The following is a 19,409-nucleotide window of genomic DNA, read 5'->3' on the forward strand; positions in this document are numbered from 1 at the left end:
TATTCATGTTTCACCAATTAAATATCGAGTGAATAAGACCCGTCCACCGTGATGAGGGTTGGCATGTCGTGATATTCTACCCTATGTATAAACAAATGACATAAGCATAAACAAAAATATAAATAAAACGATAAAGATTCCAGGTGACGAATTACATGAATCAGATGGTGGTAGTATTTAGTCTTACCAATACTACAACTGCATTCTGGTTCCTGTCAGTCATGGACTGGAGTATCTGCTGCCTTTTATTGAAGATTTTGTTCATGTGTATGTTCATGATATATAGGTTAATGCCATTTTTTAATGCTTAAATGTTCATCCCCAAGGGCTAGCTGGTAGTAAACAGAGCACCCATTTCACTCATAAACTGGTAGTTTACAAACTTCAGGGGCACAGTATTATTCTTGTCTTCAGTTTTACCAGCAAATATTTACCTTTATTCCAGTTCTTGCTATTCAGATTTTTTGGGTTTCTTGTTTCCCAAGGTTTCTCAATTGTACTAAAAGTATACAAGGCAATTACAAATATACTGCTGCCAAGATATTTACAATCTTTTATGTTTCCACATATATATATGCCCAGGGGTCTGCTACAAGCCAGTACTTAGCAGTCATGGGAGTGAGCCTGTTATGCAAGTAAAACTTTACCGATTTTTGTAGGATATTTTTATTTTGTTTTCATCTGCAAAAGTTTTTTTTTTTTTTTTTTTTTTTTTTTTTTTTTTTTTTTTTTGTCTGTAGAGGTAATATGTTTATGTGTCAATCCTTGATTAATGTTAAGTTTTAGGTGGGATGTAGCCCAATGGGCATATTTTGTCACTTACTTGTTACATGATCTTTTTTCTACTTGAGAGGAATTGTTTGAAATATAAACTGAAGACTACTACTGTAGCTTGGTTCCTGCCAAGAATATTTTATTAAATTTTATTTTTGCTCTTACATATTCAGGTATTGTTTATGTTAGAGATATTTACCCTCTTTTGTTCATGTTTTTATTTTCATCCCCAATGGGCTGGTACTAAACGTGGCACCCATTTTGTACATGAACTTATAGTCACCAAATTAGAGGATGTGTGATAGTAGTCATCATTTTAACTGGAACATGTTTGTAAGAGGACCTCCTTACAGAATTTACCATTTACCTCACTGTTTAAGCCGAGTGTAGATCCAAGTGTGGTCTAGCCCAGGCCACCCTAGTTGTATTGAACTCTTTCCTTCCACTGCTGTGTATGACACTGCCCCCTTTAGATGAGGTTAGAATATAAGTTATTCCAGTACAGGCAGTCCTCGAGTTACGATGGGGGTTCCGTTCTTGAGACGCGGTGTAAGCTGAAAATCGTCGTATGCCGGAACATCGTCAAAAATCCAAAGAAAACCTTACTTTTAATGCTTCGGATGCATGGAAAACTATGTAAACTGTATTCTCATTGCATTTTTCATAAAAAAAAATTCAAATATTGATTATTTTGCATTTTTTGTGTTATATTTCTTCTGCCAGATCAGCGTTGTAGGCGCCATAACCCTGGAAATAATTTCTGATGAATATAATTGAAAAGCGCCTTAATCTTGGAACGTTGTAAGCCGAACCCGTCGTAACCTGGGACTGCCTGTAATTGTCTTGTTAGGTTTGTTGTTGGTTATGTTAACCTTTAAGGGACAGGCTAAATATATATTAAGCCCACCCCAGACTGGGTAAATTTTAAGGTTGGCAAATTTAAGAAAAAAAAAAATTAATGAAAAGACGGATAGTATATGCAAATCCACATGGTATAAGAAAAAAAGTTTTTTTTTTTTCTACCACCCACATGATGCTGAAAGTGATTGTTTACACCCCGGTGTGGGGCATCTTTTACAAGACTCATAAAAAATGCTAATTTTACAAAGTTATAGGTACATGTTTTTCTAATAATTTCTTTTATGCTGTTTTGTAGAATTATAATTATAGCTCACAATAGCATAACAGATATGATCTAAAATCAGTAACAAATTCTGAGTATATTTATTGTAAAATATTTACGAGATTTACTGAGATGGGGAGGTGCAGTAACTTTTTTGTGAGGTATACTTCAATTTTTTTTTTCTAATATTTATTAGCACTTTTCTTTGCAAAATTATGATTAGAGCTGACATACTATCACAAAAGATAAGAACTAAAACCAACAGCAATCCATAGATACGTATATTTACGAGCAAATAAATAAAAAGACGTCATGGGATAGAAAGGGTTAATACACTCCTCCATCAAGTCTCAAGGCACAATGATCCCCTTCTGTCCTGTGCTGAGCTACTACAGTTGCCATAAGTCATTTATGGACCATCGAAGTGAAATTAATGTCTTTCCTACTAAATGCATCCAAATAGTATTGCGTGAACATTATTACTAGTGAGTGACTTGTTCGTCGCTCAGAACCTTTTATAGATCATCATATAAGCATTCCTGTCCATTAAGTGTTGAGCAGTTCATAGGTTTCTCTTGTCTGGTTTTCGGTAGTTTACATTCACATGTAATCTCATTACCAGTCAGTCCCATAGCTGGGTGGGGATCAAAGAGGTTGTCAGTCCCATAGCTGGGTGGGGATCGAAGAGGTTGTCAGTCCCATAGCTGGGTGGGGATCGAAGAGGTTGTCAGTCCCATAGCTGGGTGGGGATCGAAGAGGTTGTCAGTCCCATAGCTGGGTGGTGATCGGATCAAATTTGCATTATTCACATTATAAGTAATAAAGTGCAGTTCTAATGAGGTCAAGAGTAAAAACTGTATGGTTTCATGAAGTGGCAATGGTAATGTACCACCATAGGTATAACTTAACAAAAGTTTGCATTAAATAGGTAGGCTAGGATAAGCAGAATTCAAGTATGTATACTGTGCATATGGCTAGTTGCTAACAGTTCCCAGTCTTTTAGAAACAATTATGCACCATGAAAGTATTACAAAGTAGCCTGTAAATGATATGGAAATGAAAAATGCTAAGATACCAAACATCAGGTACATTTGAGACACTGCAATACAAAGATAAAGCAGAATAGCACCAGACATTGACAATAGATGCAAATGTTAATACGTACTGTATTTTGAAGTGAGGAATTGTAAATATTTAGTATGCTGGTTATAAAACTTAGCTCTGTTTAAACTAATTGCCAAATCACTAGTACATACATTACTACTGTTTTAATTACAATTTATTTTCACTTCAGCTTTGCTGCGGAAGTCTTAAGTCCCGGTTTTACGGGACGTGTTGTAAGGGCTGCGCACGTCACCAGTCCAAGGATTGTCCGTGAGGGTCGTCGACAGTATCCAACAGGTATTGTTTCTGTGGAGTACTTTTTCTTTTTTAAGTTTTAAGTCCACATTGTGTCATACTTTGGTAATAGGATAGTGAATTCGGAAAAAGACTCTTTCTTGTGTAGATAAAAGGTCCTGTATAAAACAGTTTACAAAATACAGTACGTACAGAACTTGTTACCCCAGAAAACACAATTGTAAACTTATATTCTAAAGATAATATTGGGCTTATAATTTTACCATTTATAGGATTTGCTTTAAAAAGTTGACACTTTCAAATTTAATTTTCTTCATGACTCGCTTTATTTATTTTTGTAACACATTGTGCAGGTGGTGTCCTGAATTTATTTTAGCGGCTCTGCTCATATTGATAACATTACATAGCCTACAGTATTGCATAGATAAGGACTCAATGCTGACGTGTTAACAGCTTCCGTATTTGTAATTTCAGTGAAAATATTTGCCATGAGAAGTACTATGAATATTGAAATGTGGGAGTTTCGCTTTCCTTAAAATAAGTTATGGAAATCACATGTCACTGCCTTGGTCAGTTCAGATGTTAGTTCTGCAAGAAGTGAGGTTTCAAACTTGAACAACCATGTATTTCAAGTTTAAACTGTGTGGCCAGGTTTATGTAGATAGTAATTGGTTTTAATGTTCCCCTGCATGATTATACAATTTTAAAGTATGTGCAGTATCTTCCTTTGGGTACTGTTTATTTTATAAGTTAAATTTTTGTTTCTTAAGTGGAGCAGTTACGGAATAATTAAAACAATATAGCACTCTTGGTCATCCTTGGTCATTATATCTAATTCACAGTAGAGCACTGTAATGGGTTAGTCTCTCTCTTTTTTTTTTGGAGTTTTTTTTTCATAACATGCTTGGTACGTATTTACGACATTAGTAGAGCAATAATGTACTCTGCTCAGGTTTCCAAAAGGCCTTTGACAAAGTTTCCAAACAAGAAACTGATGACAAAAGTTGGAGCTTTAGGAATTGTAGGAGAAATGTCAGACTGGATCAAAGACTGGCTAACTAATAGAAAACAGAGTCGTAATAAATGGTGAAGAATTAGAATGTGCAGATGTGACAAATAGAGTTTCTCAGGGATCTGTCCTTGTACCTCTATTGTTTTTTATTTACATTAATAATGACATTGATGTAGGCCTAACTAGCAGGATAGGCAAATTTGCAGATGACACCAAACTAAGTGTAAATGCAGCAGACCCAGATGCAGTGGAAAGTTTAAGAAATGATCTAAAGAAAATAGGAGTGGTCAAAAGAGGTCAAATGCCTTTCAACGCAGATAAGTGTAAAGTGTTACAAATAGGAACAAACAACCCTCATGCCAACTACATGCTGCTTGGGAATGACATAAATATTGTAGAACAAGAAGAGGACCTTGGAGTCATTATTACCAAGACCTTAAAATCCACAAAACTGTGCATAAAAGCTGAAAAGAAGGCACAGAATCTAGTGGGATACATAAAGAGGCAGATGAAATACAGAAACAAGGAAATGGTGCTGCAGCCCTACACATCAATATTTAGAACATCTTGAATATGCAGTACATTTTGGTCTCAAACACTAAGAAAGGACATAAAGAGATTAGAAGGGGTACAAGCAAGAGCCATAGAGTTAATTCCATCCATCAGGCAAATAGGTTACCAAAGACGACTAGAGAACCTGGACATGTAGGGCTTAAAAACATGATGATGGCAAGGACAACTAATAGAAACATTCAAAATACTGAAAGGCATAACAAAAGTAGACAGTAACATATTTACATTAAACAAAACAAGATATGTGACACAGGGAATAAACTGCCACCAGAAGTTGTAAACAGCAACAGTGTGGAACGTTAAAAGAAAGCTCGACAAAATCATTAGAAGGACAACTGTCAATTAACAGTAAAACCTACTCCAAGAGATAAGTGAGCACATGATGTCTCCTCTTAGGATGGACTAACAAGTCTTTGAGACATCCTAACCCAGGTTAACTCTTGTAACTCACACAATAAGTAGATTGTTCATTCTTCTTTTGATAAAAGTGCTGATGAGAATAATGGTGAAATGCACAAGTTTCAATGTAGTATACATATGATACAATTAAACAATTTGTTCATGACACTTACCTGTTCAGATACATATATAGCTGTATTTTTCCGAATCCGACAGAAATTTAAAACACTTACGACACACGCAGTGGGAGTCAGGTGGTTAGTACCCATTCCCGCCGCTGGGAGGCGGGTATCAGGAATCATTCCCATTTTTCTATTCATAATTTTTTCTGTCGCCGGTGCTGAAAACACCTTTTTTTCAGTACCTCCGTCTTAGGATTTTGGAAACTTAATTGCCGCTAAGTATCCTAATTGTCTTTTGATTTATTCACTTGGATTTGTGGCTAGGCATACGCTATCTTAAATTGATTTGAATTTGATTCATTTTGCATAAAATATCTGAATCTAGTTAGGCTACGTTTCAGACGGGGTTGTCTGCAAAGATAGGGTGTGGCTACCGAAAGCTTCGGTAGATTCGCACTTGGTATGTACGAGGGTATGGGTCTTGCTTCTTTGTTGAGATTTGTCATGTAAGGATGTGAGATTTTTGTCTATTCCGTAAGGAAGACGTAATGATTCGTATGTACGCAATTAATCATAAAACATGTCTATTCCGTAAGGAAGACGTATGATTCGTATGTACGCAATTAATCAGTAACAAAAGTCAGGGTAGTGAACCTGCTAACCTTCCTGTAGACTTTATTTTGCATAACCCTGTAGTATGGCCTACGGGCTATGTATATGTCTACGAGAGGTGCTCGCTCTCCTTCATTGCTGTGAAGTGCTACTTCTGTAATTGTTACTCCTAACCCTGCAGTGTTTGCCTTCGGGCCCTAAGCATGTCTGTAGAGAAATTGCCCTTTCTCTGATACTCCTTCGATTCGTAACTTAGAATCGAAAGTGCTTGCTTTAGAGAGTAAAAGTGAAGTGCAGTGATACCCCTTGTGTAGTGGAGGGTGCGTCAGATCGGCCTCGTTTCGCCTCTTAGGCCGGGACCTTCATGCTTGACTCCAGAACGAGGGAGAGAGCATGTCGAAAGCCGAAGGAGGGTTACGAGGAACCCCACCGATCTGGCTTGCCTTCGGCAGTTTCTGATGAAAATCCCCAGACTGCCTAAGTGCGTGCAGTGCACGAATCCTGAAGGATTGCTTCTCGTCCTCCGAAGCGTCCTCCCCGCGCAGGGGTTGGAGCTTCGGATGGACTCGCGCCCTCTAAATAGAAGCTTTATAGAAGAGGACGCTTCACGTCTCTCTCTCTCGTTATGCGTTTCAGTGAGAAGTAAGAAGGCGAACGTCGCCTGAACTCGTGTCCGTCTTTCCACCGAGAAATACGTAAAAGAAGTCATAGTAGCAGTAAGCTTTTGAGAGCGGACGCAAGCCAGCCGGGGCGCGCGTGCACGCCAAGCGCGCGCGAGTGGACGCCGAGCGTGCGCGCCAGTGGACGCCGAGCGTGCGCGCCAGTGGACGCCGAGCGCGCGCGCCAGTGGACGCCGAGCGCGCTCCAGTGGACGCCGAGCGCGCTCCAGTGGACGCCGAGCGTGCACCAGCGCACGCCAGGTGTCGCCTGGCTGAACGTTTCTGTTGAACTCTTCAAGCTCTTGTTTCAGATTTGCTTACAGAATTTTTACCTCTACCTTCGAGATACCTTCTTACACCTGCAAAGAATGTGAAGTAGGCAGTGCTTCGGAGTAAGCTTAAAGTGAACAGACAACTTCTTCTTCGAAACCCAGCAAGACATCGGTTTCGTGAATTCAAGAGGTCCTGTCAATTAATATTGCTTTTCGCATAGGTGGAGGAGTTATGGAAAGCTCAAGGGAAGTTCTCGTTTGCTCTACCGCAAGCTTTGCCATTCTGCCAATAAATTTAAGTTGCCACTACCGCAGTCAAGACTTTGCGATAAGGCAGTTACGGGTTATAAAAGGCTCGATGTCCTGCACGTCAGGACTCTCGGCAACGTTCAGTAGGATTCTTGCAAAGGCACTCATCAAAGTACGCTCTTCAGGAAAGCGCAAGACAGGACTGCCTTTGCCATACTGCCAATAAATTTTAAGCTTTAGCAGGCATTAGTTGTGATACGGGAGAGGAAGCTGGTTGGAGAGTTTCTTCCTCTTCCCAGGATAATTTTGCCAGCTTTTTAGCCCATCTGAAAGGGCTTTTCAGATGATAGATTTTGTTAGTTCCTAGTCGGGACTACGCTGCCGAATTGAACATCGTCGTTCTACCTGACGTAAGCCCAGTCTCTTAACAGGATTCTTGCCCCTTCCTCGTTTGAGACGGGAATCGGAAAATAAAATGCTCGACTTCCTGGATTACGTTTTGTCAATTCAGTGGACTTTCCCCCATTGACAATATACTTTCGTTTTGTCAAGTAAGTGGGTATCCCCTCATTGACAAAATATCTCTTTGTCCCGTAAATGGGTTAGTTCTCATTGACAAACATCTCATTAACTTGATATTGCGTAAGCGAATAAGCTCTTATTGACAAGATTCGTAAGAGCTCTCATTCGAATGTCATTCGCAGACTCGTACAAGAAATAGACTTGTAGACTACGTCAATGAACGCTTATGTCCAATAACATAAGAAGCTTGAGCTGACTGCTTCGATTCTCTTAAGTTTTGTTCATGAAACTTGCCTGTCAGATATGTATGTAGCTGTATTTCCGAATTCAGCTATATATATGTCTGCCAGGTAAGTATGAACAAACTTTATTGTGATATAATTTCATATTTTGCCTTGCGTTATTTTATTTCTGGTTGGTTCAAGTCATATACGCTTGCTGTAGTTACCTCTTCGGATGGCAACCGAGAGGTCTATGGTCCATTTTAAAAAGGACATTTAATCGTTACTCCCTGCAGCCTTCCAGAGTTTCCGATTTATCTTTTTTTTACGTTGTATGGTAGTGTTCTGACGACACAAACGCATCTGTATATTTAGCGTTTTCTGTTTCGCTTAAATATACAGCTTGAGAGTCTCTTTATGCTAAAACTAACGGACCTTTTTCTTCCATAGAATAGGGTAGCTGGCAACCCAGGATAAAAGTTAAGAGACGACGATGACGGACGATCGTAAGCTGCTGCTGTCACTGTCCTCTGACTCCTCTCCTCCAGTCAAACGAGCCAGTACCAACTCGTTCGCTGTCATGCGCTGTAGGTTTAAGTCTCTCTCCTCCTGCGGGATTGACTGCCTAACCGTATCTCTGTGCTGGCAGTTACGTCTCTCTCTCTCCTGCGGATTGACTGACGAACTGTATCTCTGCCCTACAATCACGGACTTTAGCCTAAGATTGAGGGGATTTCTTACATGAATGAATAAACATTGCATTCGTTTGGCCTTAATATGTTCTACAGAGATATCTTACTCCTTTCGGTGCTCGTTACCGCACGGTATAGGACTAGAGTCTACCACAACATTGCACTATTATATGCTCTCTTGCTTAGGCAAAGCGCAGCCTTATTAGGGAAGTAAACATTACTGTGTGAGGGAATGGATGAGCTTGCTGGGGACCATTTCCTTCCTAAAGAAGTTTGTTTCCCTGAATAGACTGCAATTCAGACCACTACAGTTTTTTCCTACCGCGGGAAACTGAAATTTTATTAAAGATCTAGGAATGAGTTCTGAAAACATCTCTCGGTGCGTTAAGTATCTCTTGAGGTGATAGAAGAAGGTGCCGACATCTGGAGAGGGTTTCAGATGTCCCTTGGATCATAATCTGAAAGAAGTGGAGCAATTCAGTCGTCCCTCCAGTCCTCGAAACGAGTTTTTTGGAACCATGGTCCATATCAACTCTGATCTTCCACAGCTCTCTCATATCTTAGGAAGTATCTTCTCGTCCCGGTCCCGGTTTCGGGTTTACGAGAAAGAGCCTATTATAACAACAGGCGTTAGAATGGAACGATCCTCTAGAGGTTCGTTACAGGATTGCAAAAGTCCGCTCGAATCGTCTCGATCGAAGGCAGCAACTACTGACTTCCGAGTGGAATCTTTCTTTAGAAGTATGTTGAGAGTTGTGGAGACTTTAGGGACGTCCTTTCATTCATCTCTTCGCTAGGTTGAGGACGAAGAGGCTTCTTCTTCTCTGCTCCCTTTTTCTCGATCCGGGAGCGGTAACATTAAACGCCATCCTATGATATTGAACGGGGATGGATGTTTAGTCTCTTTTCCCCTTTTTCAATCACTTAGGAATGTAATAAGATGATTTATATCATCACAGGGAGCGACAATGACGCTAATCGCCCCATGTTTGGCCTTCAAGACCCTAGATTCACAGAGGTCACGTCCTTCCAAGGACCTTTTCCGAGAGAGTCGGTCTCCTTTAACACGAAAGGTACCTATAACCTCTCCGCTCTGAGTCTGACTACGTTCAGACTATCGAGATGTTGACAGCATAAGATTGCAGTCTTCCTTTCCGTTTGAAGAATGGGATAAGCTGGCAGTCACAAACTATTAAAGAATACGCAAATATGTTGTTGACGGCCTTTGGGCTCAGAGATTTGCTTCTGTCAAACAACAAAGCCCTTCACGATCTTTGAGTTCTGTGAAATCTCGAAACTCGCTCACCATCTACTTTTTGTCTCACTTGTTTTCTCGGAGTCAGCACTCGTGCGAGATCAGGAGACATATAGTAGCCCTGAGTTTCTTGTTGACGAAGTCGGTTGCGTTTTATACACCCCCGATGATCGTTTAACATGAGACCAGGTTGGACTGTCAGCATTCGTCCTTCGGGACGAATCGCCTTTTTGCTCCTCGTCCTTTCTCCTGGCACCAGAACTCGAGTCAGGAGTGGCTCAGGAGTTGATTCGCTAACGACGTTTGGGTTGCGTTGATACACCCCCCAAGGTTTGCTTAGCTTGAATCGCCCAGGCAGTCCAAACACTCATCCTTCAGCGAAGAATAGTGCCTTATGGTCTTCAGGGTACAGCCTTGCTGTCCTTGATTTCGTCTGACTGGTCAACTGGTCGGTCACCTGACGTTAGTTACAGAAGGACTGACAGTGCATGTCCAGATCGAAGCTTTCAATACGGAACTTAGACATAGTCTGAAGTTCTTGATGTCAAAGCATTCGAACATCTCCTACCTGTTAACTTCTTGCATTTGATCAGGAAGGCATTTTTCTAACCACCCTAGATACGACAAAGAGGGTAGTGAGATTTTAAGCCATCGTCACAAGTTTTGGCTTTAGAGAACACAAGGCGGTGTGCTCTCTAAGCTTTTCGTTATGGCCTAAGAATGGAAACCCGTTTTGTCCTTGGGCCAGGAGCTTGGAAGCAAGGATGGCACAAGTTAGTGGGCAGGAGCCAGAGAGAGTCCTGTGCCCTGTCAGGTCTCTCAAGTTTTATCTACATAAAAACTCAAGAAAGTCGAAGTCGTACGGACAATCTGCAGTGTTCCGAAAAGACCAGACTTGCCCATATCGAAGAACACCCTGGCTTTATTGAATTAAGGAGGTCTTTCAAAAAAGCTCCTCTTTGTGTTTGCACAAAGATTTGAAATCTTTTGATTTGAATGCCTCACGAGGTGAGGGCGCGGCCTCGGAAGCATTTCAACAGAGGCATGGCACTCAGCCAACATCCTGAGTACCATGTTTTAGCGAAGCAACTCTGTGTTCAATTCACACCCTCCCGCGAGATGTGAAGATGGCATATGAGATCTGCTGCTCGCTTGGGCCATACGTGTCTGCAGACACAATCTTGGGGGCAAGAAGTACCACTCATCCTATCCTGTAGAAAATGGTTAGGAAGAGCTCTTAATTTAGTAGTTGAGTTGCCGACAACGGTGACTTCTTAACTCTTAAGCCTTAGTTAACACACTTAAATTTGGCTAGGTGGGTCAGGTGGTGATATATATTTTTATATATATATTTATTTTACTTCTTAGCCCTCATGGTATGGTCAATATGGTCTAGTCACGTCGTGGTCTCGCCCCTGTTGACAGATCATCTGGAGTGCACCAGCTATATAGGTCTCTACCTCGCTGGCAACTCTAGTAGCACAAGCAGACTTACGCGGCAGTAACCACGAAGTCAGCTATGCTAACAGGTAAGGAATCAAGATATCAATTATCTGCATATATATGTTTCCTAAAATCTTCTATTCTGTCTACTCCCACCACCAAAGGTGGGATTCAGCTATATATTATATCTGACAGGTAAGTTTCATGAACAAAATGATATTGTAATGATACAATTAAGTTTGTTCATACTTACCTGGCAGATATATATAATCAAGTACCCACCCACCTCCCCTCAGGAGACAGTGGAAATAAAAATTATGAATAGAAAATGGGAATGATTCCTGATACCCGTCCTCAGCGGCGGGAATGGGTACTAACCACCTGACTCCCCACTGCGTGTGTCGTAAGTGTTTTAAATTTCTGTCGGATTCGGAAAAATACAGCTATATATATATCTGCCAGGTAAGTATGAACAAACTTAATGTATCATTACAATATCATATTTATATTACATCTGGCTTAACTCACTTACCTACAGTGTTGCCATATATTGTAGCACTATATGGTAACTATGTATAAATTGATATTAAATTAGTAGGTATGAGCAAGTTATGTTTCTGGACGGCAGGTTGTATGTTGAGTTGCTTGTTAGTTGGCTATTGTACTCTTCATGCCTATTTAGGGGGTGTACATACAGTATCCTTTTTTCATCCTAAACATAATAGTACACTGTATGCATACAGTTGTACCTAGGGTGACGAAGGGGGGAATTTTAGATTGGGATCCCTTTCATTTGTCTTTGAATGTGTGTAAGTAGGGTAGTGTTTTTAATTGTTTCTCTAATCCTTTCACAGCCCAGGAACGATACGTCAGAGCTGGTGTAATTCCAAACGTGCGGCTCAGTGGGCGTTCTAAAGCTGTATTAACGCCCAAGAGAACTCCGACATCTCCTCTGATTCCTTTAAGTCGATCGCCCTCAACTTTCTCTTCGTCCCTCGCGTCGGATTTCCCTTTCTTCGGCAACTCCCAATGAGTAGTTGAGTGTATTTTTGAAGAAGTGCTCCCAAGGATAATCACTTAACTGGAGTAGGCAGAATATTTCAAGCACTCATGATTTTGCTACAATCTATTGTGTCGTTCTGTCATAAACACACCATGCAACTTGTTACCTGTATGTCACAACAGGATGTAAACAGTCAGCCATTGTCAGTAGATAATGAACCTTTGCAGTTTTAGATGATCTTATGAAACTTGTACTCAACTTTATTTGTGATACGTGTGCAACAAGTTCAAGCGGTTTTTGACGTGTCTGACTTGTGGGAAATATTGTTATGCTGGAAAGATGTAATTTGAATGTGGAATGCTTTGCACTGAATACTGTCAGTGGCATAAAGAATAAAATGCCTATAGTTCATGGATTACACGAGCTTTTATTTTATTAATTTTACTGGATTTCCAGCTGGCACCAGAAGATTATCCTAATGTTAAGATCAAAGGTTTTGTTATTTATGAAAAATACATTTATTAGAAAATTTTTGCATTTTGTTTGCAAATTCACCTTGCAGGATGCCTGACATACGGTCAGTCGCCTCCGTGTTGGAGCCAGTTACACAAGTAGTGAGTGCGTGAGGGACCCCACAAGTGTTCAAGCTGTTGTTGCAGCACTTCAGCAAGCTCAGGCAGGAAAGGGAGTGAAGCGAGGATCGTGCTACATGGTAATTATTGCAATGAGTTTTTTATTTATTCCAGTGACGACACAAATCTTTGTCTTTTACACGGATATACCTTTGGCGAAACCTGGTCTGGTTGTTGAAGCATGGTTACAAATAGGTCAGCTAGTGACTGAGTAGGTATTGACCCACCCACCCACCCTCTCATTCACTCTTGCTCAAGTGTTGGTATCACTTTATTCCTTCACTTGCACTCTGTATAGACATCTCTGTTCTTCTAGATGCAGTTTTGGGTTGCACCCTTCTAACTTGTTATTTTGGTGATATGTAAAGGAATTCTGATTCTTTTGTGATGGAGTATGGTCAGCAAAGGTGTGTAAGGCATTACTTTGTTGGACACTTTGTCACTTCAAATTCAACCTGCATTCTGTGTACCGTATTGGTAGGGGCAGGAGTGAATGTCATCTGTGAAATTCTGTATTATCTTTAATGATTGCCTGCCTAGTGGAAGAGCTACAGGTCCAAGAGGAAGAATTTGAAGGTCCCTTAAGAGTATTTTAAGAGCAAGACATCTCTGTTTTTCCTGACTGGCCCTTCAAGTGGTCAACATCCTCTTGTCTCAGGTCACCTGTCATATGTGGAGTTGCAATAATCCCTCTGGTTAGTGTACCTCACCACTGTGGCATCACTTTAAGATTCTCTTCGGCATCCCTTTTGCCCCCAGCTGCAACCCCCTTTCATTCCCTTTGCTGTACATCCAACCATGTTCTCTTTATTCTGACTTACTTTCTACCCATTCCTAACGGGAATCCCAGAAGGCCATTTAAAAACGTTGATGCTCGCAGGACTTCTCGGCTAGATAAAATGTGAAACAAACCAGGGGGCTAAGTTAAAAAACTTGCTTGAGGGGAGGAGAGCAAAGCGCAGTCAATTCTCCAAGGCAGCTAAAGAAAAACTGACACATCACGAGGCTCCGTGCCCGTCGGTGACCAGCATCCACCTAGTATATGCATGAGTTGCCAGATGCCATAGATTCCCTGCTTTACAATCTTTGATTATTTTTTAACTGGTTTCCAGCTGGTGCTAGAAGATTATCTTATTGTTAAAACCTCAGGTTTGTTAACTATGAAAAATACAAATTGATTAAAAATTTGCCATTTCGTATTGCAACTGCAAAGTTTTCCTCCTGTTACACCTTTAAAATCTTTTTACTCTGTTTTCATTGCAGTACTGAATGACCTCATAGGTCCCAGTGCATAGTCTTAAGACTAAGTTTTCTTTTCCATTCCTCATCCCTCTGGTCCAGTCAGCTAATGGGGATCTTAGTTGTGCTGATGATCAAAGCCTGAACTTAGTTAAGTGTCCAAGCACTGTTTTTGCAATTTGGGGCAAGACAGGTGCATGAGTGGAATGGGTGCCACACTGTAACAGGTAGCTCTAGGTGTTCTGCTCTCCTGTACAGTGGTCCCCCCCGTACTCGCGGTGGATGCATACCAGAACCCCCCGTGAATAGTAGAACCCACAAATATTTGGAACCCCTATAAAAACACCAAAAACAGACTATTTTGTTAGTTAAAACTCAAGAAAATCCCACTAAAAATGTTTATACTTGGTATTTTTAATAGTTTTATCACAAAAAGTGCATTTTATGATGAAATTGATAAAAAAAACCAGGAATTTGTGGATATTTCTCATAGAAAAATACAGCGAATGTGCGAATATCTGCGAATAATACGGGGAAACGTTTCCGAGAGAAATCCGCGAATGTGTGAGTCTGCGAATACGGTTGGTCCACTGTACTAAGCTTCAATGACTTGACCAATTTTTGCTGAAAGTTTAACTGTACACAAGACTTAAGGTTATCATATCCAGGAAAAATGTAAATTAGCCCAAATTTGCAATAGTTCGACATATTATTGGTTGTGTTGACTCTTAGGTCTTTAAGGCAGGCTCACCTAACTGTGAGCATCATAAGAGAAATTACAAACCATATTAAACATTTCAGGAAGCGGAAGACCTTAGCAAGAGACAGAGGTGTAGTACACCTGGAGCCAGTAGTGGCAGTGCTGGGACAACTGCCATGCCTGTGAATTACTCAAGGTAGGTTCTCATTGTGTGAGCAGAGTTTCTGTCATTTTTCTACTTTATAGGAAAATATCTTTGATAGGAGTTTACTAGTGTAGGTAACTGATCTCTTCTTTCTGTATTTCCCATTACCTCTCATTACTACTTTTAAATATACACCATATCCTTTGAATGCTTGAATATCAAGTAAGCAGCCCCTGTGAAGTTCTTCCATATGAATAGGGTTTGTCTTCTGAATGTAATAACAGTAATAAAGTAAAAAATGAATGATATAATACGTAGTTGCTACCTAAAAAAACCTGGTCATTCTACACTAGTGTGCAGTGATGACTTCACCTGGATTTGATTTAGAACACCAGTGGTTAAAAAGAGCCAGTGAAATGATTTAAGGGAATTGTGGAAAAGTCACATAAATTGTTTGTTGTAGAAGTAAAATATCTAGCAGGAAAGGACTGATGAAATTGAAGGTTAGTATTATACAGTAATAAGAGTACCCAGATTAGTATGTTATCCACTTTCTGTAATAGTCTCCTTCATATTTTTTACATTTTTGTTTTGCAAGTATAGTTTGAGATTACAAGTGCATCTTTTATGGAGGCATAAATATATTCTTAGTATGTTTGTAATACTTTTGTCAGGGTTATTACTTTACCAAAAAACAGTAATTCATTAATTTATTATCCTAAAGGTGTGTTATATTTTTGTAAAGCATAAAATATATGAAGTATTAGCAACTGCTGGTAGAGATCTGTCGCTGTAGAGAGCAGTATTACATTTGTAACTGTTGAGTAACTCATGTTTTCTTTGCAGGGATTACTTAGAGGATAGTCAGAATCAGGCTGGGAATGGCCACACGAGCGGAGGGAACGGAGGGGAGAAGCGCGCTTTAGATTTAAGTCCTTCGCAGGGAAGCTCACAGCAGATTAGTCCCGAGAACAAACGTCGATGTGTGTTGGATCCCATGCACGCATCTCTGTCGTCGTCAAAATACCTGGATTTTTCAAGGTTACAGGTATGTTTTTATTTTATTTTTTATACAGTATATACTGTATCTCTTGTTCTGCCATCTCACTGCCTCACTGAAATTTGTTGTAAGGTTTTGTGGTGGATTGCAAGTCCAAGAGGGTAGTGCTGCCAGTGCACCTCACTCAGTGCATTGTAGGCATTGCTTAGGGTTCACTCCATAGGGGGGAAGTACTACCATCAGTGCACCTCATGCGGTGCAATGTAGGCTCTACTTCATTTTCTTTTTGGCGTCCTTTTGGCCCCTAGCTGCAACTATTTTCATTCTTTTTACTGTACCTCCTTTCATATTATCTTCCATTTTACTTTTCACCCTTCCCTAACAATTGATTCATAGTGCAACTTCGAGGCTTTCCTCTTGTTGCATCTTTCAAACCTTTTCACTTTCAATTTCTGTTTCAGCACTGAATGGCCTTCGTTGCCCCAGTGCTTGGCATTATGCCTCAAATGTAGATAAATCAAAATCAAAGCTTAGGGTTCATTGCAATGTCCTTAACAATTGTTTCAACATCATTTTCAGTGCTGAATGACCTCGTATGTCCCAGCAGTCGCCCCCTGGCCTAGATTTTATATTCCTTTTATTTTTTTTTTATATATATAATTCCATGGACTGTCATTCCAGAGGATGCATTGGGGCAAGGAACAAATTGTCAGGGCTAAGGATGCTACTCTGAGAGGGGGCTGTATATGCTGCCACAAAGTGCAGCCCTCGTTCGTGCTTGTTCTGTAGTGTGCATAAAAAGAGGAGAATCAGGAGAGTGGAGGGTCCTGGCCCCCCCTCCCCCATCTCAAAAAAAAAAAAAAAAAAAAAAAAAAAAAAAAAAAAAAAAAAAAAAAAAAAAAAAAAAAAAAACTATTAGGGTAGTGCTAGCCCCCCGTTGGACATGTGGTTTTTGCGCTCGACTACCAATCTGGTGGGCCGAAGTTCGATTCTCGGCTCAGCCAACGGGGAATCAGAGGAATTTATTTCTGGTGGTAGAAATTCATTTCTCGATATAATGTGGTTCGGATTCCACAATAAACTGTAGTTCCCGTTGCTAGGTACCGTTGCTAGGTAACCAATTGGTTCCTGTCCACGTAAAAATATCTAATCCTTCGAGCCAGCCCTAGGAGAGCTGTTAATCACCTCAGTGGTCTGGTAAAACTTAGAAATACTTAACATAGGGTAGTGCCATCAGTGCACATCACTCGGTGCACTGTTTAGGTCATTGCTTGAGGTTCTTTGTAGCATCCCTTTGGCTCTTATCTGCAACCCCTTCCATTCCTTTTATTGTTCCTCTGTTCATATTCTCTTTCTTCCATTTTCTCTCCATGCTCTCCTAACAACTGTGAAATAGAAGTGCAACTGTTGAGTTTTCCTCCTGCTATACTTTTTAAAACCTTTTACTCTCAATTGCCCTTATAGCACTGAATGACCTCATAGGTCCAAGTGTTTAGCCTTTGGCCTAAATTTTATATTCTACATTTCCATTTAGCATCCTGATTCAAGCAGCACTGGGTCACAATGTAGCCTAAACCATTTTAGCAGATAGTTCTTGTATTTTAAATATTTACCTACATTTTTATCTATTCATTTATCAATTAATTTTTGTCTTTTCTTTTCTAATAACTGGTGTCTATTCTGTACTATTTCCTGTTACCTTCTGTTCCTTCTTTCAAATGAACACCATATCCTTTGGAGACTTGATTTTCAAGTCAGTGGCGCTGGTGGGCTTGTTCCATCTTCTGAATAATAATAATAGTATTAATGAGTAGAAAACTGTTGTGGTAGTGCAGTGAGCTTTTAATTGAAATTTCACTTGGCAATAGCAGTGAAATGTGTTGTGTGAGACCATCATAATGTCAACAAAGGGATTAGTGAGTATTTGTTGAACTAAACAAGTTGTAGTTCGTTAGCTAATATAATGATTTTATGTAGTATAAGAAAGAACCCATTATACCAAGTAAAAGACCATTTAGCGTAATCCTCAAGTAAGATGGTAATAGTTATTTGATAATAATAGTAATAACTTGAAAAGCAAATGTCAATTGAGTAGAATGACGGCGCTGTTTTGTTAACATATTCCTCCATTGGTCTTTATCACCTTGAAATAATGAACTCTGCAAGATAATGATGTAAGTAGGTTACATCATTGCTTGAAACATAAGAAATTAAGGTATAGTCGTTATATTGCGTAACATAAATAGTGAAGGTCAACTCTTATGTGCAGGGAAGTGGTCGAGATACTCCGTATTCCATGTATGAATCTAGACACGATACGGACTCAGAGAGCAACAGGAGTGTCGATTCTGGCCAGTCAAAAGCTTCAGAGCAATCCTTACACCAGCAGGTATGCTACTGCATCTCTCTCTCCTCTAGGCAGAACTAAGTAGTAGTCTTCTGTCAGTTTGGTATATTGTGGGATTTAGGAATACCTTGCAGTTATTTGTCAAAATATAAAAGCTAATTATCATAATAGTCACCATTGTTATCAATGTTTTTACGTTGGGTATTTTCACTGCAATATTTGTTGTGATTGTTGCGTTTTTGAGCACCATATTGTAGGTGGTCCTATATATTCTTTGTAACTTCTCTTTGGCCTCTACTGTATTGTTTTCTGCTATTTACTTACCCGTACCACCTCTTATTGCAGAACGAATCCCTTAGTGTTTTCTGTGATAGTTCAGATGTGTCTTGGTAGTCTCATTAAATTACCCTGTACTCTCCTATAATTGTAATTGGTACCAAGAGAATCTCTTTTAGGGTGGGTGAGACTGTCTTGTGGGGATTTATCCTGAGTAGGTTTGGCTGTTTCTTTTATGAAACTAAAACTTCGTCAACGGAAAAATATTCTTAATACTTTTTATGTTGCCTTTTGCTAATGCATTGCTCATTTTCAGACAAGTGAGGCTACCGGAGGAGACAGCTGTGTAGTTAGCCCAGGCCCCTCCGAGAGGGACCTTTCCGATCGTTCTGGGTCTCACACCCCACAAAGCACAAGGGGAGAGAGTTGGAACAGTGTTGTGGGTGGGGGCAATGGGGGCTGCCAACACATCGCGTACATCCACTCCACGAAATCCGACGCCTCCCCATCACAATCACGTCATAACTTTAGAAGCGTACAAAGCAGAGAAAACCAAGAGTCAACAGAGATTAAAGAAAATGCTTGGTATGCTCTTTCATGTTAATGGTGAGTTTGTATTTTGTTCTTGTTGCCATTTACAAATTATGTTTTGGCTAATTAGTACTTTTTATTAAGAGTAGGAAAAGGAAAATTTCAATTTTAGCAGATAAAATGGACAAGGTAGAAATGTGCGAAATGACATTTGTAGTGATCCAGTCTCACATCATTTTATGTCTTGCA

General features: G+C 40.0%; 1 protein-coding gene across 1 annotated transcript in view; it reads left to right on the top strand.

Moving 5' to 3' along the window:
- Nucleotides 1-19,409, top strand: part of LOC135199316 (mucin-2-like) — a 95,692-nt gene that overhangs the window by 14,832 nt on the left and 61,451 nt on the right. Inside the window, 9 exon segments of the mRNA XM_064227229.1 lie at nt 3,192-3,298; nt 12,142-12,297; nt 12,834-12,890; nt 12,893-13,002; nt 14,963-15,057; nt 15,853-16,054; nt 18,276-18,395; nt 18,946-19,062; nt 19,064-19,235. Of these exon segments, the coding sequence (XP_064083299.1) occupies nt 3,192-3,298; nt 12,142-12,297; nt 12,834-12,890; nt 12,893-13,002; nt 14,963-15,057; nt 15,853-16,054; nt 18,276-18,395; nt 18,946-19,062; nt 19,064-19,235 (1,136 nt within the window).

This window comes from Macrobrachium nipponense, chromosome 25, assembly GCF_015104395.2.
Source record: "Macrobrachium nipponense isolate FS-2020 chromosome 25, ASM1510439v2, whole genome shotgun sequence".
Classification (NCBI taxonomy): Eukaryota; Metazoa; Arthropoda; class Malacostraca; order Decapoda; family Palaemonidae; genus Macrobrachium; species Macrobrachium nipponense.